Genomic DNA, 24,046 nt, shown 5'->3' with positions numbered 1-24,046 from the left:
TGGTGATAGCAGAAATGCAAGTGGGCAGGTGAAGAAGCAAATGCCAAGCCTCTGCTGGCATTACATCTGCTAAATCCCATGGGCCAAAGCAAGTTACAAGGCCAAGCAAGGCCTGCATGTCACCCACTGTCAGGCCACGGCAAGGCTGTGGAGGTTTTATCTTATTAAAGAGAAGTGAAGAACCAGGTCCAACAGCTCAGTCTACCACACCTGGCTTACCTGGTGAAAAGGTTGTCCCTAGTGCAGTGGTTCTCAGACTTGAGCACGCATCAGAATCACCTGGCAGACTTGTTAGCACACTGATACAGGGCCCAGCCCCCCTGAGCTTCTGACTCATTTGGTCTGGAGTGGGGTCGGAGAATCTGCAATTCTAATGCATTCTCGCAGTGATGCTGAGCTGTCCGTCTGGGGGCCACTCTTTGAGACCCTCTGGTCTAGGGAAATAATAAGACGTTTGTTCAGAGAGGATGGAAGAGGGCAGACAGAGGGTGGCCTTGAGTGTCACACACAATAGCTATATTTACTGAGCCCTTACTACATTCTAGGTATGGTTTTAAAGATGTGCTGTGTAAGTTATTCTCTTATTTGGTACATTAACCCTGTGAGGTATGATATTGCCATTTGACAGTTGAAGACCCTGAGCCATAGGGAGGTGACATGACTTACAAGGTCCCCCAGCTTGGAGGTGGTAGAGCTGGAGTGTGTAGCCAGTGCTCTGTTCCTGACTTCAAGATTTCTCCTGTTGGCAGTGGGGAACCATGGTCAAGTTCTGAGGGGAGAAATGACCTGTGGTGGAGAAACTCTGGATTTGGAACTGGATAGTCTAGGCACAAACCACACTTCGACTTTTGGTATCTAGACTTTTATTTATTCAATCAGTAAATACTTACTTTGTGTCTGCTTTGGGGTAGAATCTCGTCAAGACCATAGGGTTAGAACAAGATAGGCAAAGTGCTTTCTACAAGGAGCTTCCATTCTTATGGAGGAGAGGGATGAAAAAATTCAAATGTGCACTAGGAAGAAAAATAAGTAGTGTAAGGAGACAGAGACTGGGGAGCCGCTGTTTTACATGGGTGGTCAGAGGTGGCCTCTCTAAAGAGTGAACTTGGAACAGAGACCTGAATGGAGTGAGAGGAAGAGCCATGCAGGGGAAGCAGCAAGTGCGAAGGCCCTTAGGGTAGGACGCTGGAGACGCAGCAAGACTCCAGCGAGTCTGGAGGAAGGGTGACAGTGAATGAGGTTAGAGAACTGGATGGGGCTGCACCATGTAGGGCCTCATAGGCCATGGCGAGGCCTTGGACTTTATCTGGAATGGGATGGGAGCCATTGGGTGGTTGAACACTGGAGAGTGGCATGATGTGACTAAGAAAGAAAGTTCTGACAGCTGAGTGGAAAAGAGACTATCGGGGCAGGGGTGGAAGCAGGGAGACCAGGTAGAGGACGGTTTCAGGGGTCTTAGCAATGTCTTGAGACCCTCCTGATCCTTAATGTCAACATCCATAAAATGGGGGGAACGACCCCTTCCACCAAAATCTCCCGTTTGGGCTTGTTATGACGGTGGAGGGAGGTCAGGGCGTGGGCACGTGAGTGAGCAGGAAACACTCAGGTAGGGAACAAAGCAGCATTTTGTGATGATGTTTCTGGCAGACTCCTTGGGGCTCCATCTCTCTGGCGGGGGAACCTCCCTGAGGCCCAACCCACAGCCACAGTGGACGGGAGTTTCCCATCTCCCCCTCCAGAGCATCACAGCTCACCCATCACTGTCCCAGCTCCTCAGTCATCACCCCCTCTCCCCCCAAGTCCTCTCACTCTGATAGGGAGTAATTATTTATGTTCTTGTTTAATTAGCTCATTAGGAATGTGCTGCAGTATTTCTGAGAATACATCTCCCTCTCTGGTGGGTCTTAAGGGCCTTTGCTGCTGGTGCCTGGCTGCAACAATTGGGGTGGCATTTGTGGGTGTGAGGGTGGCCAGTGGTCAGGGGCTGGGTGACCTGTGTTCTGTCTCCTGGGGGGTGTGTGTGGACAGGTGCGGAGGCTGCTGAGGTCCTGGGCATGGAGACAGGATCTTAGAAGCTGAGATGGTGGCGGCAGCTGGCACTGAACACCAGAGAGATATTTTACCACCCGTCAGAATGCCACCGTTTATGAGCCAGTGCCAAGGGCTGGTTCCCAAGGCTGCTTTTCCGCCAAGCTTTGACTATCGATCTAAAGAAGGTCTGCGTGGAACAGGGAGGCTTTGAAAATTCTCAGGTTGGCTAGGCTGGTGTTCAGCAGTCCTTGCCCTCAGGTAGGGGGGCTGGAAAGAAGCTTCTGTCCTGCAGAAGAAGTGAGTGGGTGGAGCCTACCTTCCTGAGGTCGGGAAAGGATTGCCCAGGTCCAGACCCAAACTCCAGTCTCCCTCGTCCTGCCTAGAGTGGGCCTAGGAATAGAATCCCATCCAAAAATACTGCCTTCACAAAAGATCAGAAGATCTGAAATCCCACCATTAGAGATGTGTTTCTTTGCATTTGCCATGGGAGATACTCAAGTGGTTTCCTCTGGGACTGGCCAACAGAGGATGCAGACATGATGGAGGGCACAGTGGAGGCTCTAACAGGAGGAGGGAGAGGGGGTCAGGAAGGGGTCATCAGGCATCCTCAAAGCCTAGTTCCCTTGTGTGGACACATTGCCGAGGGCTTGAGAGAGCTCAGGGAGAGGGAGGAAAAGCCAAGGTCTGGGGACCAATGCAGCTGTTCATTTGTTAAAACTCTCTTGTGACTCTGTTGTTCTATCTTTAAAATGGGCCTAGTTCTTGCTACTCTCATAGACTGAAAAAAGTCCAGTGTGAAAAGGGGGCAGTTCAAAGTCATCCAGGCCAGCTCTCTCCTTTGTTCATGAATCCTTATGATGCCCACCACCCTTCCTACTGACCACCCCCACGCCTACCACCTCCTTGGGATGCTGACTGGCCCCACGTGGGGATAACTTCCAGACCCAGGAACCTGCCCTCTTTTTTATATTCAAGAGGCCAGACCACTGCTGGGTGCCTTTAAGCTAAGAAGTTTTTTTTACAGGCCCCAAACTCCATCTCCCTCTACCTCCTAGCCGTAGATTCTGTCTTCATTCTCATCAGGAATAAAACTCATTCTTCTTCCATAATATGTCTATTTAATTTTTGCAGATAATTCTCATGGTTCACCTAGTGCTATTTTTTTCAGATGCAACATCTTCCCTCCCTGCCACCGTCCATTTTCGCCTTTTACTTTTAGTCATTCAAGAGGTATTTATGATGCTGGGTCTGGGCCACTCACGGGGAAGACAGCTGAGAATGGGACACCCCTGCCCTCCTGCAGCTCACATTTCCCGGGGAGACAGGCATTAAAGGGCTAGGTACTTGTGTAGTCACTGATTCAGATACTACAGCTGTGATAAGCTGTGTGAGCCTGTGAGAGCCTGGGGCAGTCAGGGAAGGCTTCCTGGAGGTGACCCAGAAGGTCAAGTAGGAGGGCGATCAGTGAAGAGACATGGGAGGGATTACAGGTAAAGGGCTGTCATGTCTGTCCCTGGAGCAGGAAGGGACCTGGGGTGTGTCCTGTGGCACATCTCCTGGTCTCTTGCCTCAGATGTGTACCAGGTTGTGCCATCCCTCTGCGTGTGTGGGATCCAGCAGTGGGCAGTATGCTGGATGTGGCCTGACCAGAGCAAAGTGGACTGGGGCAGTTCCTCGTGGGCCGGGGGTGCCCCTCATCTGAAGGCTGCCTCAGCCCCACTGGCCTCCTCTGGTCCAAGTCCCACACTGAAAGGGTGGCCCTCACATGTTCTGAGGCCATCACGCCCCCTCCTCCCGAGGCTCTTCCCAGGATGAAGTGGCCCAGCACTGTGTGGCAACCTGGTGGGTATGCGGGGGTTGTAAGTGAGGTTACTGTTTGGCCATCACAGCAAGCATCCTGGGGTCCTCTAGTTCAAGCCTTCTTGCCGGCTCATGATCTGCCATAAAATATTTTAAAAATTTACTCGTCTCGTTTTATATATGTTTTTATGTTGCAAGGCCCTTTATAAGCTTGGTTGGAGGTTGGTGGATTATAAATCCCAAAACCAGTTGATGGGGCTTAGGTCAAAAGTGCCAAGTGATCGCAGATGGTTTCTCCTCCAGTCATGGTGATGATAATAGGAGCCGACCTTTCTGAGAAATGATTACGTGCCAGGTGCTCTTCTAAGTGCTTTCCATTTATTGGCCCATTTAATTCCTGCAACATCCCCATGAGATGTTATTATCCTGATGAGAAAACTGAGGCCCGAAGAGGTTAAGAAGCTTACCCAAGGTGTCCCACCTGGGATTTGAACCCAGGTGGACTGGCTCTAGAGTCTGCACCTCGAGGCCTTGCTAATACACATTTAGCATTTGAGTGCTTCCTCTGTGCTTCCCCCCCACCCCCCCCACCCCGCATCGAGCATGTGCACCACCCCTGGGAGACAGCTGGGACTATTATGGGTGCTTTGCAGGGTAGGAATCTCTGGGATCAGAGAGGGTAAGTAAGCTGCCCAAGTTCTCCCAGCTTGGAAGTGGCAGAGCCAGAATTCAAACCCAGGTTGGCTGTGCTCCAGAGAGCTCCTGAGCCCTCCTTTTCCTCCCAGGACATGAGTTAGGATGGAGAGGAGCAAGATGGTATCTTAGGGTCACAGGTGGTGTGTTCAAAATACAGGCCAGTGACTGCGTTTCCTTTCTAGACTGTCTAGCCACCCCTTCCCAGCCACCTAATCTATTAGCGAACCCAGACCAGCAGCCCGTGTCACTCAGACTACCATGAGGAAGCAGGGGAAGTATGAACCAGACCATCCCTTCCCACCCACCACCCACACATAAGGAGGAAACGAGAGGAAAGAGGCGGGTGCTGCAGGGATGGGTCTCCGTCAGACAAGTGGAAGAACCTCCAGGAGTGCTGGTGGTGTCTGATAGGCAAAACCAGGCTTCTCTGAAAGCAGGGGCCTCGGCTGCCCGAAGGGCCTGGAGGGTTCCCTCTGAGGCAGGCAGGCCGATGCCTTTTCGTCCCTTCTCCATGCTGAGAAAACTGATGGCCGTGCCCTTGGCGTTCTAATGTATGACTTGCCCTTTGAACCGTGGCTGCTTGGCCTTCCCGTGGCTGCCCCCTCCCAGGACTGAAATGAAACCCGGGTCATGGGTTCAGCCTTAGTGATGGGCAGTGCTCAGGGGAGAGGGGGGAGGTTTATGGCTTGGTCTCTGCCCTCAATAAGCCATGGTCCCCTGAGCCACCGTGGCTGCTGCTTCCTCAGCCAAACAAGGCCCAGGCCCAGTGCCTGGGGGCAGGCGGAGCGTGGGGCTGGGAGGTGGTGCCATGAATCTCTGGCAGCCATGGGGCTCCCTGGCTCACAGACAGCCAGTGGAGGGAGCAGCCGATAGATCGCAGCTGGGCTGTTGACCGTGAGCCTTAAGCGAGGTGAAGAATAAAAGGTCATATTGATTCCATCAGAGCCACGGGAGCCGTGAAATACTGGAATGTGAATAAAGACGGTGATAGAGCACTCACCACCGCTGGGGACTGGGCTGATCTGTCTTCTGGCCCCGTCACCCACTGGGCAAGCTGGGGCTCAGTGTGCTCAGAGAAGGAGAGAAAATAAGAGATGGGGACTCCAGGGGACCCCAAACGGAACAGAGAATCACAGAGATTCGTAGGTTCCTGGAATGTAAGATGTCCTTCACCTCAAATGTCACCGCTAAAGGAGATTATCCCTGACCAGCCCACATGGAGCTGAGTCTGCCCTCCCCACGCCCAAACCCTTTCACCTTCTCTTAATCTGCTATGCTTTTTCTTTTGCCCATAGCCCACTCCACTTTCTAACATAGTACATGATTTACCAATTGTGTTAATCATTTACTGTTCACCCTCCCCCCGCCCAGAACGTCAACTTCACGGGACAAGGACCTGTGTCCTCTGCTCATTGCTGTATCCCCTCTAGCAGCATTGGCACATAACAGGTGCTCCATAAAAATCGGATGAACAGATGAGTCTGGAAAGACTTTAGCAATGGTCTAATCCCAGCCCCTTACCCGGGAAGAGCAGAGACTCAGATTGGGGTTGGGACGTGCCCCAGTCATCCAGCCTATCGGGGGTTGCAGAGCTGGGAGAAGAATCTGGGCACCCGACTCCTGCGCTCAGGTGCCGCGTAGTCCAAGCTGCTATCACACCCAACAAAGGATGTGCTTGCTAGTCACGTGCTATTAACTACCTATAGGACCTGGGAGCTATGCAGCCCAGGTTGGGGCAGGCTGGGTTCTTGCTTGCTTCTTCCTTTGATAAAAAACAAACAACAACAACAAAACCCGAACAGATAGTAAATTTACTGATAACTAACTTCCTAACCCAAAGAGGGCCCAAAAATACAGGCTCCATGACTGGAAGAGATCAGGGAATTTTCCTTCCTGGGAATTTTTAAGGGGTGGGGTGAGAGTGAAGCGAGAAGCGTTTAGGAAGCACCTTCACCCCTGGGTGACTGCCGGTGTGCTGGGTCCCTCACACGGATCACTCACTCAATTCCACCTCCCAAGCAGTGATGGAGTGTGACAACAACAGCTAACATGTATTAAGCTGTGTGCCGAGCACCGTTCTCGGTGCTCTTAGGTATTCATTCATTTAATCTGCCCAACAACTCTCTGAAGTGGATAGCTTCTCTTATTGTCCCCGTGTTACAAATGAGAAACTAGAGGCAAATATGCCGTCAAATAAATGTTACTGTTCTGGGTGCTCGGGACGCATCAGCGAACAGAACACCTGGAGATCCTCGTCTTCGCGGGGGAAACGGGCAACAAGCATGATATATGGGCAAATTATAGAGGTGAGGGGAGAAAATCAGTGTTACGCAAAAAGGAACCTGCAGAGCAGGGTAAGGAGCTCTGTCTTACCCAGGGGGTGGGCAAATTGCAATATTAAATAGGGTGGCCCGGCGGGCCTCACTGAGAAGGTGAGTCAGGACCGAGACTTGAAGGAGGTGAGCCAAACAGGTCTGCGGGAAGGGCATTTCAGGCAGAGGGACCGGCCAGGGCGAGGCCTCAAGGCTGGAGCATGTCTGAGGAGCAACGGGGGCCAGGGTGGCCGCAGCAGCGGGAGAGAGCTAGGGGCAGAGTCCAGGAGACGGGGCAGGGAGGTGGTGGGGCCAGACCACGAGGAGCCTTGCGGGCCCCTGGAGGGTGTTTTCTCCAGGCTCTGACTCATTCAAATGCTCACCTCCTTTAAATGCTCACAGAGGCTCACAGCCTCAAGCCAACGCCCTCCTCTCATCTACTCACACACCAATGATGCTTCTAGTCTGGTCAGTAGACACACACACACACACACACACACACACACACACACACACACAACACACCTACACACATACACACCAGTCAGCGGACACACACACAGCTCCCCCGCCGGGCTCCAGCCTCCATCCCGCCTGTGTGGGTGGGAGAGGGGCAGGCCGCTCACCCGCCTTTTGCCCCCTCTGCAGCCCAGCGACACCCCTCCCAGCCTGGACCAGAAGAGGGAGGAAAGCAAACCAGTTTCTGGAGCCTCAGACCCATGCACCCCAATATACAGTGCTGGGGAGACCACCAGAAAGTTACAGATGGAAGTCTGTGATTTACTCACATTAGATTTGCTCACGTGATTACTTCCATACTAAGATCACACACCCACAGGGCCATCCTCCAGGGGCCTTGAAGCACATTTAGGGGCTCATTGTCCCCACAGGAGCTGCTGCCCCAGGCTTGCGGAGGGGCGGGGGAGGCAACAATACTGCTTTGAGTTATTCCCAGTTAAAACCAGGATGCTGCACCTCTAGGCCAGGCCAGCCTCACCTGGAAACTCGTGACAAATGAAGGAATTCCACAGTGAAGCTTACCTTCCCACTCAGCACAAAGGGCCAACCCCCAGGCAACCCACCATTCCCCCCAGATAGTTCACCTTCGCCACTGCCAGAGGTCCTTCTGGGAGATGGGTGGGTTGGATGGTGTTAGCATTCTCTATAAAAACTATGACGGTAGATAGATGGATAGATAGATAGATAGATATGGACAGATGATAGATAGACGATAAAGTAGGTAAGCATTCACTAGATACATATATGGTCTATTGAGTATATATCGTATGCCAGTGCTTTCCATACTTTACTTCTAATCCTCATATGACTCTGCAAATTAGGTTGGCAGACTGCTTTTACAAACAAGACTGAAGTTCTGGGAAGTTAAGTACTGGGGTAAAGATTATGCAGCCCATAAGTTATGAGTCAGGATTTAAGCCCAGAACCCCGGTCACTCTGTGCCAAATCCCACGTGTGCTCAGAATTGGGGACCTGGTGCTCGAACTCCCACAGCTCTTTGATGACTGTGCCTTGCCTTCCTTCCTCCTGCCTCTCCCTTGCTCCTGTCACCCCTCTCCTGGTGATATTCTTGTGGAATTCTAGAATGTCAGAATTGGACATTGAAGCACAGAGGAGGAAAGTGACTTGCCCAAGGTCACACAGCAATTCCATGAGAGAGTCAGGGTTAGAGCCTTGTCCATCCAGCTGAACTTGAGACTATTTGGTGGGTGGGGACAGCTCTGCTCCTCCATCCACTTGACTGGACAGTGACCTCCCCACTGCCCAATGAGGTCTCACTTTAGAGGTTGTTTCTCTCCTGACCTGATTCGTCCCATCCCGGCCAGCCTGCTTGTTAGAGGCAGAGGTGTCTAGGGCCGGATCAGCAGAAACACAGGCTGGAGAAGTGCTAAGCGGGCTCCTCCAGACCACCAGCTGGAAAGGGCGTCTCTCCTCGGGGTGAGGCAGCGGGCACTCCGGCGCTGCAGCCTTAGCGAGCTGGAAGTCGGGCAGGCGTCTTAGTCGTGGAGTCCAGCCTCCAGGCTTGCAGCTTGGAGAAGCCCTCAGGGAGGTGCCTGTCAGTTTCTCAGTCACTCATTCATGCAGGGGTTCTGAGGGTCCCCATTATAAAAAATGACACCTCAGCTTTGTGAGCACTTTACTAAGTGCAACCAGGGAGCTTGGTAGGTTTTCCCAACAATCTCCTGGTTCAAGATCCCTCAGCTAGCAGCTCTCAGGCTAGGATTTGAACTTGATCTTCAGACACCTAATCCAAGTGTCATCATGGCTGCTTTTGTTTTTCAATAAATTCTGAGGTTTATTTAAGAAACAACACAGAGAATCACTTATTGCCAAGTTACTAAAGGTAATACTGATTACTGCTATTTTTAAAAAAATTTTATTGGCGTATAGTCGACTTAAAATGTTGTGTTCGTTTCTACTGATGGCCGCTTTTTATTGCACAAATATAGCCTATGCACTATACTCAGTACTGAACAAATATCACTGTATTTAAGTTTCACAAGATGCCGTAGGATCAATACTATTAACCCATTTTGCAGGCAAGAAAAACTGAGTAAGGCTCAGAGATATGAAGTGACTTACCTACATTGCGCAGTCAGTAAGCTTTTTACACCATAGTACAAACTTACCTGGGGGGTGATAAAGTTGCCTTCTTCAAGGAGCTTCTGATCTGACAGAGGGAGGGGATTAGAACTGGGGGAAAAGGCAGGGCCCCAAAACCCATCCATGAGATGACTGAGGACTTCATTTCATCTTGAGTTTTTCTATCAAGGGTCATCACTGACGTCACCATTGTCATTCAAACAAAACCTTGTGTTTGCTGTTCCCTGATTTATTGCCAGGAGTCATGCCAAATGTTTGACACACTTTACCTCATTTAATCCTGACACTATTCCTGCAAAGTAGGTACTAGCATTCTATGTAACTAAAACAGAGAGGGTTGGATAATCTGCCTCAGGTCACACAACTAGTCAGTCAGTGGCAGAGTGAGACTGGAACCCAGATCCAGCTGACAGCACAGCGGATGCTGGGAACCACCATGCTTTATCTCCTGCAACCTCTTTGTGTGCATTTGGTGTGTGCCAAGTTCTGCTCTGAAGCTGCCTTGTTCTCCAACAACAGGACAGATATAAAAGAGCAAGCGGATGGCCAGGGGGCCACTCTGCCCCACCCTGTGCCCTCCCCAGACCTGACTGGGCCAAGCAAGCCTGGCAACAACAGAACCACAAGGTCCCTGCTGGGGGTGACTGCACCTGAGTGTGCATCAGCCACACCGAAGTGACAAATGACACCAACGAACTCTCCTCTTCCTGCCCACCTGGCAGCATTTGCTCTGCGATAGCATCTTTTTGGCCACTTTGTTGTCGTGCTAAAATAGACATAACATAAAATTTACCATTTTAACCATTTTTAAGTGTACAGTGCAGGGGCCATAAGTATATTCACATTTGTGTGCAACCGTCACCACCAACCATCTTCACAACTCTTTCATCATCGCAGACTGAAACTCTGTACCTATCCGATACTAACTCCTCATTTCCTCCTCCCCGTGGCAAACACTCTTCTACTTTCAGTCTATGAATTTGACCACTCTGGTACCTCATATAAGGGGAAACACACAATATTTGTCCTTTTGCTTCCGGCTTATGTCACTTAGCATAATGTCCTCAACATTTATCCAAGCTGTAACGTGGGTCAGAATTTCATAAAAATATGGAATGCTTCACGAATTTGCATGTCATCCTTGTGCAAGGACCATACTAATCTCTTCCACATCATTCCAATTTGAGTATATGTGCAGCTGAAGTGAGCACCATCATAGCCGTTTTAAGGAGTCGGTGCCACAGGTGACTTTGCCCCTGCGTGGTGCCCCTGGGAAATTATGGATCTGCTAAGCGGGCAGGGTTGTCTGATCAGGTACATCACTGGCTGGTACTGATTTGGCGTCTGCCGGTGGTTCTAGTGTGTTTGGAGGCGGCTGGTGGGGAATCTTCATTTTGTTCACTCCCGTGTTTACAACGAGGTATAATTGGTCTGACACCTTCTGCATTTCTTCTGTAAGTGATGAATTGTTATTGAGCAAGCTTTTCTCAGATCCTTGAGGAGATAAATGGCAAGATCGTGGCCATCGTCGTCGTCACAGGAGTACTGAATGGCCCTGGGAAGGGAGAGGAGAGGGCAGTCATGTTTTCCCCAGCACACTTAATGTCTCGCATTCAGCACAGGAGGTTGGGACCGCTAGTCCCATTTCATACATGAGCAAATTGGGTTCAGAGAGAGGAAAAACTGACCCCGAGTCACACCGTTGGTCAGGGGCAGAACCAGCCTTTGAAGAGAGATTTCTGTCAGATCCCAGAGCCCACATTTTTTTTTTTTTCCTGTGATGTGCCCACCCAATCCTTGGGGGTTGGGAGCTAAGGACAATTACATGCAGGAAAAAGTTCCACATCCATAGAAACTTGGATGAGGAGAAACAGAGAGAGAGATAAAGATATACAGAGAGAGGAAAAGGCCTGATGAGGGGAGGGGACCTCGCCTGGGTCGGCTCAGCCTATGATGGTAGAAACGTTACTTTAGGGGACAGAATGGGAGCAATGTGGCTCCCATTCATTTGCGAGGCCTCTAGAGCCCGGCTCCTGGCTGCTACCTTGGTGACCTCATTTGCTACCACTCTCCCTTTCCCTCACTCTTTTTCTGTCACACCGGCCTCCTCATGGCTCCTGCCTCAGGGCCATTGCACTGGCAGCTCCCTCTGTGGGAACACTGCCCACAGACATCCACATAGCTCCCTCACTTCCTTCAGTCTTCCCATGAGCATTCAGAAGTAGCAAAACAACCCTCATGAGACTCTCATCTCTACCCCTAAATAGCTATAGGGGGTAATTCAGTTCATACCTGTCTCTCAAATGGGGAGCATAATTCCAAAAGGTACTTCCCAGGGTTATCAAGAGCATTTATTGAAATAATGTGACAGTGCTGGCTTCAAATCTTGGCTAGGCACAAACATTCTCTCCATGAGACCTTGGGCAAATCACTTAACTTCTCTGAGCCTTGATTTCTTCTTCTGTAAAATGGGGATAATAATAGTACCTCCCTCATAGAGTTGCTGTGAGGATGAAATTAGTTAATACAGGTAGAGTACTCAGAACACTGCTTGACATATATAGTGTGTTCAATAAATGTTAGCTGCCTTTGTAGTAATACATGTTTCTGTTTTTGGTTTTTAATTGCTGTCAGATAGTTACCCTGACTCTGAGACTTGCTTCCTGCTACCATCTGATTCTGCTCAATTCAGTTCACAGTAATACAGTATAGGGAAGACCATGCTTGGTGGCCTGGCAGCCCTGGCTAACCACGCTGACTCAGCCGCCTTCCAGCTGTGTGACCTTGAGCAGGTGACCAATCTGCCTGAGCCTCAGTTTCTTCATCTGTAGTGTGGGGATAACTATTCCTACCTCACAGCGTCAGTGTGCAGAATCAGAGACCCAGCCTGTCAAGTGCCAGGCTTATAGTACGTACTCAATGAATCATACACTAGATAGAACCAGCCATGTCTCCTCTGCTCCCTTGCAGTTGTGCAGGAAAGCAAACAGGCCCCTTTGGGGCTGGCAGCTAGAGGGAGAGGCTGGGGAGCCAGGGTGCTTGCCTTGGTTTAATGAGTCCCTTTCATGTGCCCTGAGATGTCATGGCCGGCCAGAGAGGTTGGCAGGCTGGTGATTCTGTGAAGAGCCAGTAATGAGGGTGCAGAGCCAGGGAAGTGGAGTGAGGGCAGCTTGACATGGTGTCTCCAAATAAGTGCTGGGGCTCAGCAGGCAGCCGGTGCCTCATCGATGGGGGAGGGGAGGAGGAGAGCACCTAAAAGTGGTGATGCTGGGAGCTGAGGGGGATGGAGGCTGGAGGTAAAAGAGGTGGCGTTTGCTGACAAGTCCAGGAAGGCAAGAATCGCATTTCTTGTGTAGCCGCCAGCACCGACTTCTCCCTCTTACACAAAGACACACACACCTCTTCAGTCACCCACTCACGCCCTCTTTTTCTCTGTCACGCCTACACATAACAGACTCCTCAAGTTCACCTCATCGTATCTGCAGGGGCCTGGATTAGCTAGGAGAGGCCAACTACTACAGCAAACGCATGCAAATGCATAAAGGCTCAAACACGGCAGAATTTGATTTCTCGCTCTCCTGAGAGTCCAGGGCGGTTTACCGGCTTCATCAGGAGGCCTTCCTCATGTGGAGACTCAGGCACCCGGTCTCCAGCATCCCTCGGGTGGGCCTTGTTGTCATCTGCCTGGCCAAGGCTGGTCACTGCACCCAGGGTCCAGCCAGCAGAGGGGAAGGAGAGTTGGGCAAGTCCTCCCCCTCTTGTAAGGCCTGGCGCAGAGGTGCACACACTGCTGCCACCATATTCCATTGGCCAGAACTCGCCACCTGGACACCACTAAGTGCACAGTTGGTGGGGGAATGTGGTCTGGACTGAGCCCGTGAAAGGGGGACAGTAGACTTTGGTGGTCAGCTCATAGGCTTTGCCCTGAGGCTCAGGGGGAGACTCTAAGAACCTCTCCCATCTCCGTTCCCACATGCCCCAAATAGTAGCTTTAATGGCAGCAGTCAGGAAAGAGCAAACTTGGTCTGCAAGTGTCTCTGGGAGAGGTTACATGGGATGTCCACTCAGAAGTGTTAGGGGACATGTGGAGCCTCTGAGGGGCTGGGTGGAAGAGGGATAAAGCAGTGACCAACATTGTCTGGAACTAGAACCTTTGTGTACTATATATAAGTGAACACCTATACACACACACACACACACACACACACATGTTCACAAATACCCATGCAGCCGGCTCTCAAATGATAGACATGCCCCCCACACATCGTTTCTCACACATGCACTCACACACCCCAACACATATCTACATGCAAGTCCATCAAGATTGTCAGGGGTGTACTTCAAAGATGTAGAAAACGCCTCTCCCGAGACATCCTCAGGACCAGGCAGTGTCTAAGGGTCACCAGCTGTCATATTTAACTAAGAATCCCTGACATTTGTACAGGCCTTAGTATTTAACAAAGCAGTCTTTCATTCACTGCTCAACTATAGGGTAAATATTTACTCAGCAGTGACGCAAGGCCAGATATGATGACTGGCAACAGAGATACAAAGGTGAAGACACGGCCCATTTCTTCCGGGGAGACACAGGCATCCACTGAGAAGGGCCTCTAGCAGAGGAAGGCAGGGGGGCTGTGGGAGCAGAGAGCAGAGGTTGGGTCAGAGGTGACGTTGAGTCAGGCCTCGAAGGATGAGGTCACCATGTGGAGAAAGATAAGTGGTTTCTAGGAAGAGGGGCTGCTCTACGCAAAGGCGTCAGGTGGTAGATTTGGGGAGTGATGAATGATTCCGAGAAGGTGGCAAAGTGCTTCCTCCAGCTGGGGTTCTACTAGATAAGATGTGCTGCTGCTGACATCAAGTAATGAGAGTTCTTTCCCAAAGTGCAAGGAAAAAATAAGTTTTTCCTTCTTGTCGTGTAAATTATATGTCCTTGTGTCACCTAGGATTCTGTAAGGAGAAAATAAAACAAAGAACACGCTAGATAGAAGAGGGAATGCAGTACTGGGGTTGGGTTACAGGTGATGGGATTGTTGAGGGGTCAGCATCACAGAGATTAGCTACAGCAGGAAGCCACTGCCACCACCCAGCCCGCCCAAGGATGGAGGTAATGGAGAAGATGGTTTCATCAGAGCCTAAGATCCAGGTCTCTCTGGCAGGAGGTAGAGCCCCTGGAGCTGGGATCACAGAGGAGGCTCAGGAGCTGAGAGGGAGACACCACTTAAAGCAGAAAAAGGTAGAAATACCTGGCTTCTCCCCTCCTCCCACCTTCCAGTCTTCCTCTGGGGCCTCCAGTGGCCAGCTCTATCTGGGAGGCAAAGGAGCCTGGGAACAGGCAAGGGAGCCTGGGAAATGTAGTTCCTTGTTGTCCATGGGCGGGCAGGTGAAAGGGAAGACAGACCTGAGAGCCAATAGCAGAATAACCAGTATGCTCCCGTGTGATTTCTTCTTAAACCTCTGTTATCAGCTGTAGAAATCAGCTGTAGATTTGTTTGCTAGTGTTAAACTGTTAGTAGTAGTAGTAGTAGTGGGGTCTGCTTCCCAGGATAAGATGGCTAAACACTGAGATGATTTCTGGGCTCGGAGTCCATCTCCTGTGTCCTGGAATTGTGGTGAAGTTTAAATGCAATATTGAATGTGGAAACCCTTGTCACATACCAAGTGTTCAATAAAGCAGCCAGCCCATCCGCTCCTCCATGGATATGCTCTTCCATCGCTCACGACCCAGAGAGGTGGCGGAACAAGGTGGGTCAGAGTGGACGGGAGCCAGACTGCCTGGGCTTGAATGCCAGCTCTGCCACGTTACATCTGCTTAATACCTCTGCAGAACAAGGGTCACGACAGTGGCTGCTTCAGAGAGTTGCCGTAGGGCTAAGTGAGTTGATAGAAGTAGGACACCAAAAATAGAGCCTGGCACACACTTGCCATTAAGTGTTTGCTCTACTATTGTCACCGTTCTGGGTGTGCACAGCTCCTGCCCCTCCAACTCACATCACTTCCCTGAGGGGGGAGGAAGTGGGACTGTGTAGCCCTGGGCTCTGCACAGCAGTTGGCCCAGCAGAACTGAGCCTCAGTGGGCTCTGAATATTGCTCCAGGGAAGGGGGTGGCTGACCTGCCACAGGCCCGGGGCGGGGGATGCAGTTTTCACTGAGATGAAGAAAAACGTCTGAGTTTGTGGAAAAGCATAAGACCAGACTGTGGATCTAGAAGCTAGTGTTAAAGCCCCAACTGCCTCATCTTGGCAGTCCCAGCTGTGTGACCTGAGGCAAATCACTTAGCCTCTCTGAGCCTTGGCCATTCCTCCTTTGTGACATGAGGACACAGCATTACCATGATGCCCAGGTGAGATAGACCTAAAGGGCTGGCTTGCAGGACGCATGCTGGATCTGGGCTCCAACCTCCTCCACCCGCCTCTTCTGCCCCATGCACTGTAGCTATGGGTTGGGGATGGGGATGGGGGCAGAGTACTCAATTTCTTCCATGTGGCTTCCCCAGCAGCTGTGTGGGCCAAGAGTGAGCAGGGAGGCAGCAGCCTCCAGGGCTGCCCACTGACGGGTTGTCAATACCTGCCTGTCAGTCCCAGCCTCCGTGCGCGGTTCCCAGGTGGAAGTGTTCAGGCTCCAGTATTTCATATTTGAGATCTCAATTAAGCTGCCTGGCTCTAGGTGTGAGGGGTTGGCAAGTACAGATGGAGCCCTGGATTAGTAGGGGACAGGAAAACGGAGGGCTCTTTGAGAGTGGAGGGAGGTGGGGAAGGCTGCAGAGAGAGATGTGGCACCTTCAGGCCGAGGTATTTCTGCAGGAGTGTTTATGGGGTGAGACAGGTGTCATTTCTAGGGACCCCCACCAGAAGGCATGATACTTGCACAAAGGCCTTAGAGGTCACGGTTTGCATCCACGCTTCCTGAAGGTCCAGGCAGAAGGGGCCCAGGCTATGGTGGATGGGCCCCAGTGAGGGGAGACTGCTGCCCCCTCAGACCCTCCCTTAAGGTGAGAGACCAGTCAAGGCCTCCCCAACCAGTGATACGCTTTCCCAGGTGTCTTTGGATGCGCCTGGCCTGCTATGGCAGTGATGGAGGACCCGGCACCTCCTTCTGAGAAACAGTTGCCCACCATTCTTCAACATTGCACCGTGCCCTTCCCCTCCAAGCAACACCCCCTCTTTCCACCTCCAGTTTTCTTCTGCTTAGACCCCAGTCTGCACCAGCGAGTGTTCTCCCTCCCGAGGCACGAGAAAGCCATGTGGAGATGAGGATGGAGTTGGTCCCTGAGGGCAGGACCTTGTCTGTGACTCAGTACAGCTCCAGGCTCAGAACAAGGCTGTCAGTGCTGAGGAATCTCGCAGGACAGACAAGGGGTGGACCCGGCCTCTGGGAGGGTGCTGAGGGGCCAGGGCCGGCCTTACTCTCAACCCCACTGTCCAGAGACCCAGGGACCATTTGCAGCAGACAAGGCAGAAGTGGGGAGGTGGGGAGTCCCTTTTGTTCAGTTTTTGCTTCTTCACACCTTTAATCTCTGTCTCTTCTGTCCCTCCCTCTGCCCCTCCCCCTGTGCTTCCTCTCTCCTCTCTGCTGAATCTCTCCCCTTTCTTCCCTGAACCTCCATCGCTAACCAATTTCCACTGTCTCTACCATCAACTATCCCCCATCTCATTCCCTTCTTTTATTTCCACATCTTCTGGGTTGTTCCCTGCAACTGATCGCCGGTGTCTTTCTCTGTGTACCTGCTTCTGGCACTTCCACCCTCCATCCCGGAATCGTTCTCTCTCGTTTCCCTTTCCACCCCAACCTGTCTCTGTTCTCTCACCTGGGTCCCCCTCCTCCCCCTCCCCTCTGTCTCCCCGTCTCTCCCTTTTCCTGTCTCTCCACCTGTCACCCTCTTCTGCTCTGCCTCATTCTGTGTCCTTGCATCTGTGGCTCCCTCTCCCTCTCCATCTCTCCTGTCTCTGTCACCCTCTCTCTTTTTTCTACTTCTCCTCTGTCCCCCCATCACCCTACTGTCCCTCACCATCCCTCCTCCTCTATGCCCACCCACCCCCCACAGGATGATCCCAGCCTCCAACAAGGCCTTCGTGGTCAACAACCTGGTGTCAGGGACTGGCTACGACCTGTGCGTGCTGGCCATGTGGGATGACACGGCCACCACGCTCACGGCCACCAACATCGTGGGCTGTGCCCAGTTCTTCACCAAGGCCGACTACCCACAGTGCCAGTCCATGCACAGCCAGATCCTGGGCGGCACCATGATCCTCGTCATCGGTGGCATCATTGTGGCCACGCTGCTGGTCTTCATCGTCATCCTCATGGTGCGCTACAAGGTCTGCAACCAGGAGGGCGCCGGGAAGCCGGCGGCCACCGTCAGCAACATGCACTCGCAGACCAATGGGGCCCAGCCCCCCGCGCTGGGCAGCGCACCCAGCGGGGCCCCCGCACCCGGGCCACCCAAGGTGGTGGTGGGCCACGAGCTCATGGACTTCAGCGCTGGCCTGGCCCGAGGCAGCGACTCCTCTTCCTCCAGTTCCCTGGGCTTCGGGGAGGCTGCAGGGCTGGGACGGGGCCCCTGGAGGCTCCCACCCGCCGCGCCCCGCCCCAAGCCCAACCTTGATCGCCTGATGGGGGCCTTCGCCTCCTTGGACCTCAAAAGTCAGAGAAAGGAGGAGCTGCTGGACTCCAGGACTCCAGGCGGGAGAGGGTCTGGGACATCGGCCAGGGGCCACCCCTCGGACCGAGAGCCACTGCTGGGGCCGCCTGCGGCCCGGGCCAGGAGCCTGCTCCCTTTGCCCCTGGAGGGCAAGGCCAAACGCAGCCACTCCTTCGACATGGGGGACTTTGCAGCTGCGGCTGCGGGAGGGGTCGCCCCTGGTGGCTACAGCCCCCCTCGGAGGGTCTCGAACATCTGGACAAAACGCAGTCTTTCTGTCAACGGCATGCTCTTGCCCTTTGAGGAGAGTGACCTGGCGGGGGCCCGGGGAACTTTTGGCAGCTCCGAGTGGGTGATGGAGAGCACGGTGTAGGCCTGGGTGGGCGGGTGGGCATCCTCCCTCCCACCCTGTCAGGGTGAGAGAAGAGGAAAGCATCTTTACCCACAAGTCTTTGTGGCGTTTCCATGGTGATGTTTACATCCAGGGACAGTTTTGTCTCCCTGTCAACGGCCTCCCCTCCCCACCACACCACACACCACCTTCCCAGGCCCGTCCCCCACCGCCCATCAGGCTGTGCTCAGGGAAAGCAGACTCGATGGCTCAAATGTCAGACTAAGCCCTGAGTGTTTGGAAAGGCGGGGCTCCTGCCTTTCTAATCACAAATGTAGCCTGTAAGCAAGCGGCTTTGCATTGCTGATGGTTCCGATGTTGTTTTTATTTCTTAATTTATTTCTTCCACTTCCCCGACTCCTTCTCTTCAGTGACACGGATAACGGAGAGTTTACTCTACACACGAAAGCAGCCCTGGCGGTGGGCGATCATTGCCAATTGAGAAGAGCAGGGAATGATTTGGGCTGCACATTTGTTTGGGGGAAGACTGGAGTCCCCTGCCCAGACGCCTCATTATTCCCAAGAGTCCCCACACTTGGGAGGGATAAGTGACCTCCCCCATCCCTGGCTCAGCTTCCTTTGCTTCTCAAACACCCATCACATCAGCTTAAACTAGAAGGGTAACTTCCGGGACTCTACGTGCGGGAGAGGGAGAAGGGTTTTTATGAGACAAAAGGACATAAGGGATGTTAACTTTTGGAGTTGCTTTGGGATTTTTGCCTCTTTTGGGGGAAGCTGGCACAGGGAGTCCCCATGGACATGGGGGGGGCAAGAGGGCTTCTCTTAATTAAGGAGAGCAGAGTGGGGTGGCAGAGGAGCACTGGACACGGGGTCCAAAGCTCTGAGTTTGGGTTCCAGAGCCACCACCGAATAACCAGCTAAACACAGTGGGCAAGACCCTTTCTCTCTTTGGACCTCGGGCTCCTAATTCGTAAATGAATGTGATCATACCAAGTCTCCAATTCCCTTCCAGCTCTAAGGACTAAGGACTCTTCATGACTAAATGAATTGTAGGGTTCTGAAGCTTGAAGAGGTGTTTGCGATCATCTCATCCTTAACCCTCTCTTCCCGTCCCCCAAGGGTCTAAAGGACTTGCCCAAGGTCACATAGTGAGTTAGTGACCAAGTCAGGGCACGGCCCAAGGCCACTTACCTCCTGGGGGTGGTGCTTGAAATCCATTACCCTGTCTTCACTGTAGCTAGGGTGTTTCTATGTCCAAAGTCTGTCCCTTGTTTGTTCCTGAAGAAGGTGGCTCAGGGTGGGACATGGGGACATGGGGGATGCCTTCCATGGATGCCGTTCATGAGGAGGGTCCGTCATGGAAATGTCAGGATGGCGATGGGAGGGACACACGGGCTCCTTTCCATCTAGGAATTGACCCCTACGTTCCCAGACAGTGGCCAGAGGGGGCAGACGAGACGTGGCGGGGGAGAAAAGGCTTTGGAAGCATCTGAAGGTCTTTCCCCGCATCTCTGTCTCTCCTGGTCCCTGTCTGTTCCAGGTCTCTCCTCATTGTCAACGCACTACCTCTCTCCACCTCATTCTTCCCTCTCCCGAGCATCTGCCATAGATCTCTAGCCTCTGTCTCTTGTTCTCCCTCCTTCTGCCACTTGCTCACTACACAGCCTATGAAGCATACAGGTGAGTCCATTTGGGCTCAGACCTGGAGCTGAGCTGGTGGCCCCCAACCTCGCCCAGAACACACGGGGAGAGGGCGGGGAGCTGTCTATGCAGGACTGCCTTCTGGCTCCTCCCAGGAGCCTCCAAATCCCATGCCTTCGTCCTTCCTCCCCGTCCTCCTTTCTCTCCTCACCTTCCCTCTACTCTCCTGTTTTCATTCTTTTTCTTCTGGTGCCTCTCTGCCTCCCCCAGTCCCTTTCTGGTCCTGACCAGGACAGTAAACAGACCAGGCCATTAACAGGCCAGGCCAGTCTCTTCCTGAGACCACAAGCTGACTTTCAGCCCTGGTACCAGAGCACATGCTTTCTCCCATCCTCCCTCTTTCTCGGACCCGTTTTCCTCCGCTCTTTTTTCCCTCTGCACTTTCTCACTAAGCCTTTCTAAATGTAGCCATTGAGGAAGTGACCCCAAATACCACCTCTCTTTTTGCCTTTGGGTTCAGATGCCCAGAGGGAAAGTGGTGGACATCGGAAGGGGGGGAATCAACTCTCTGTCCTCATCAGCGGCTACGAGCTCTGTCGTGACATGGTATGTACTCATGCTTGTGTTTGTCAGGTTTCTGACTTGGAGTTTTGGAAAGTGACATCCCTGTGGGCAGAATACAAATGCCAATCTTCTCTTTTGCTAAAAAAAAAATGTACAGTAAAATGTACAGTTTTAAAAACAACAACGGATCACACTTCTTGGGAGAGAGCAAAAAAAGAACATTCCTGTGTCTGTGAATGTCTGTTGTTTATTTCTCTGGAAACGCTGTGGTTTTCTGAAGGTGGCTTTAAGGTGGCGTCTTCCCTTACACCTGTGTTTGGTACTGCCTAGTGAGAGCCTGCTTCCTGCCAAGTTCACGTATAAGATGGGAGCCTTCTGAAATAAGAGAGAATGGGGCCGGCCTCCTGGAGTAAAGGTCAGTAGAGGGTCTGGAATTAAGCTCCAGGCTGAGAAGGAATAGTCCATCCCCGGCTACAACCTGATCCCTCCATCCTGTCGCCTTCCAGCCCTGCCTCCTTTTCCCTGGATGGCCACTACCGCATGTAGCCACTAGGGGAGCCCGAGTACTAGGGGAGCCCGAGTACCTTCCACCCACTTTGAGCCCAAGGTGGCATTTTTTCAAAAGGTTCTTTTACCGGGGAACCAGGACAACAAACTAAAGCACAGACCCACGGTAGAGAAACAAATGAGCTTCTGGAACACAGCTTCCTGACCCTATCTTCCTCTAGTGTCTAGGTCAGCACTGTCCAAGAGGAATAAAGTGTGAACCCCACTGTAATTTTAAATTTTCTAGTAGCCCATTAAATCAAGTATAAAGAAACAGGTGAAATTAATTTAACAATATAGTTTATTTAACCCAATATATAAAAATATTTTCATTTCAACGTATAATCACTATAAAATGATTAATAAGATATTTTACTCTTTTTTTTGTGCAAAGTGTTGGGAATCTGATGTGTGTTTCACATGGCATATCTCAGTTCAGACTAGCTGCCTTTAAAGTGCTTGAGAGCCGCATGGGGCTGGTACAGTGCAGCTCTACACATACAACCACTGACTTGCAAGCACAGTTTCTGGACGGGGAAGGAAGCTAATGGTTCCAGGTCCTGTGTTGCTGCTTCACACGCATGTCTCGCTGAATCCTCACTGCAGGCTCTCAAGGTAACTATTATTATGCCAGTTTTACAAACGAAGGGGCTGAGGCTCGGAGGGGTTAAGTGACTTGCCCAAGGTCACACATGGCTGCAAGCCTTAGCTCTTCACGTGACGTCACACGGCCTCCCTTATCCTTTCTTCCTCTCTTCAACTCATTCGTTACAGACTATATTTTACAGTGACTGAAGTACTCAAATTTATAGCCTGATCTGGAAACCCTGGGTTTGGCCCAAAGGTCTGCTAAAATTCTCAGAGTGTTGACTCCAGGCAAGGGCCCCTTGGTTAAGTGGTTTCTTCTGACCCTGCACGAGCCTTTCTGGCCCTTTCTTTGGCTTGTAACACATTCCCATCCCAGGAAAATTCCCCTGATCATCCCTTCTCCTGGCCTGGTGACCGCTAGAGGTCCCTTGTTTAATAGCTTTCCAACCTCCAGCCTCATCTGGCCCCCTCTGCCCTGAAAACCTATAACTTTGTACCCTTAAGACAGAAAACCTCACACCAGCTCACTCTAATGCCCAAACCCATCTTCTCGCCTCTTCCTAATTCAAAACTTTTGTCCCTATCAGGAGAGATGCTTGCCTACCCAGATCCTCTTTCCTGACAGAGAGAAGCCTTTAGCTCTCTGATCTCTCACAGAAGAGAGGTAGCTGATACACTCTGAGCCTGGCTGAATTACTGAGTTTCTGGCAAGTGTTCGACCCCCTCTCCCCAAGTTCTTGATAATGGCACATCCCTCAGATTCCCCTCAAAGTAGATTTTTTTCATTTTGCCATGATTACAGCATTGAAATTCCAAAATAACTTAGACTCGCTTTTTTTTTTGTATATAAGGGATATCATTTCTAACCAGGTAAGAGGAAGGTCACTGTCTCAGATGTCCCCCTTCCCAAATGGGTAGTAACTTTTCTCCCAGAGTCTGTGGGTATAGACTTTTCATAAGTACAGCCTGAGTACTTCCGTGTCTTCTGTTCTCTGTTCTCAGTGTGTCTGCAGTAAAGATCTCAGGGCTTCAGCAAACTGGGTGGGGTTTCCTCTGTTCTTGCAGCCATGGGGGTTTGCAAACGGCTGCTGGTAAATTAGACACACTTATTCAAAAAAAAGACTGTTGGCAGGCAGCAGTCAAAACCTGAACACACAATTTTATACAGCACACCCAGGTCCCAAACCCAGCGACGTTCTGTGTGATGCAGTTGGCAGCAGGAAAAGTTCGTTGTGACAAGAAGGCTTCTCACAGGTAAACACCTGAGGCTTCTACTTTTGCGTAATAGAATCAGACCCATCCAGGTTGCTCTGCAAACATCTCAGGGGAACGCTGCCCCCTTCTCCGTTTAAAAATATCTACTTGTGCTTTCAGCCTTCAAACCAAAGATCTTATTTTCTCAGCTTATTTCATTATCTTATTTCAGGTCCCCCAACTCACAGCCAGTGAATGTTTACAGGCTTGCAGGCTTCCCTTCCCTGCAGCCTCTGGCAGGGGGAAATTGATATGCTTCCCGACAGACCAAGGAGGGGAGCTGAGCTTTACCTCTGCAGCTATCCTGTGGTCCCCATCCTGGCCATTTAGCATCTTCCCACAGGTGCAACAGCCATGTCCTCATTTGGGACGTTTGGCATCTTTCTTCTGCTCGCTGACTCCGGGGAAATGGGCCCAGATTGCAGGCTCTCGTCTGGTTATTTTCTTGTTTTTGTTGGGATAACTGATCTGATCCCTTTAGCCAACAGTCAAATGTAGTCCAAGTGACTCAGAGCCAGCATTCTCTCCACCATTTTGTGCTGGAGTCTCTCTGGGGCTGCAGCAAGGAAGATCTCACTATCCAGCCCCTTTCGGAGATGTCAGTGTCTCCCACAGTTACCCACTTGGTTCCCTACTGATGAGGGGGTGAATCTGGCATTACACCCATCTCCATGGGATCCCCAAGCCCATCTGGTCCACAGCCAGTCAGCCTACTGACCAGCCTCCCACAGCCCTGGGCCCCTCCGTCCGGGCTGCCCATCTGCTTAGGTGATGATTGTCATACCCCCTCTTCTTCTGCCACCTCCTCTGTAACATGTGTTCATTGGTGCTCCCTGGCACACCCAGCAAGGACTCCAGCGTTTATATGTTTTGCAAGGGTGAGTTTTCTTTCCTTTGAACGGCCAGTGCTATCTCCAGATGTCCCCTGTTCCCCAAACCGTGGTTACCTCTGTCAGCTGACCTTCCTGAGACCATTCCCACTTTCTCATGAGACAAAACCTC

At 51.6% G+C, this 24,046-nt stretch overlaps 1 protein-coding gene and 1 non-coding gene across 2 annotated transcripts in view; one reads left to right on the top strand and one right to left on the bottom strand.

The window, feature by feature from the left end:
• Positions 1–18,472, top strand: part of LRFN2 (leucine rich repeat and fibronectin type III domain containing 2) — a 32,470-nt gene extending 13,998 nt beyond the window's left edge. Inside the window, exon 2 of the mRNA XM_060164169.1 lies at positions 17,503–18,472. Coding sequence (XP_060020152.1) covers positions 17,503–18,472 — 970 coding nt within the window. The remainder of the gene's footprint in view (positions 1–17,502) is intronic.
• LOC132528357 (U6 spliceosomal RNA) lies at positions 10,566–10,672 on the bottom strand. The gene has a single exon (XR_009543226.1). It is a non-coding gene; the product is annotated as a U6 spliceosomal RNA (small nuclear RNA).
• Positions 18,473–24,046: the final 5,574 nt, after the last annotated feature.

The sequence above is a fragment of the Lagenorhynchus albirostris genome, chromosome 10, assembly GCF_949774975.1.
Source record: "Lagenorhynchus albirostris chromosome 10, mLagAlb1.1, whole genome shotgun sequence".
In the NCBI taxonomy this organism is placed as follows: domain Eukaryota; kingdom Metazoa; phylum Chordata; class Mammalia; order Artiodactyla; family Delphinidae; genus Lagenorhynchus; species Lagenorhynchus albirostris.
The sequence above is the reverse complement of the archived record's forward strand: the minus strand, read 5'-3'. Positions and strand labels throughout refer to the sequence as shown.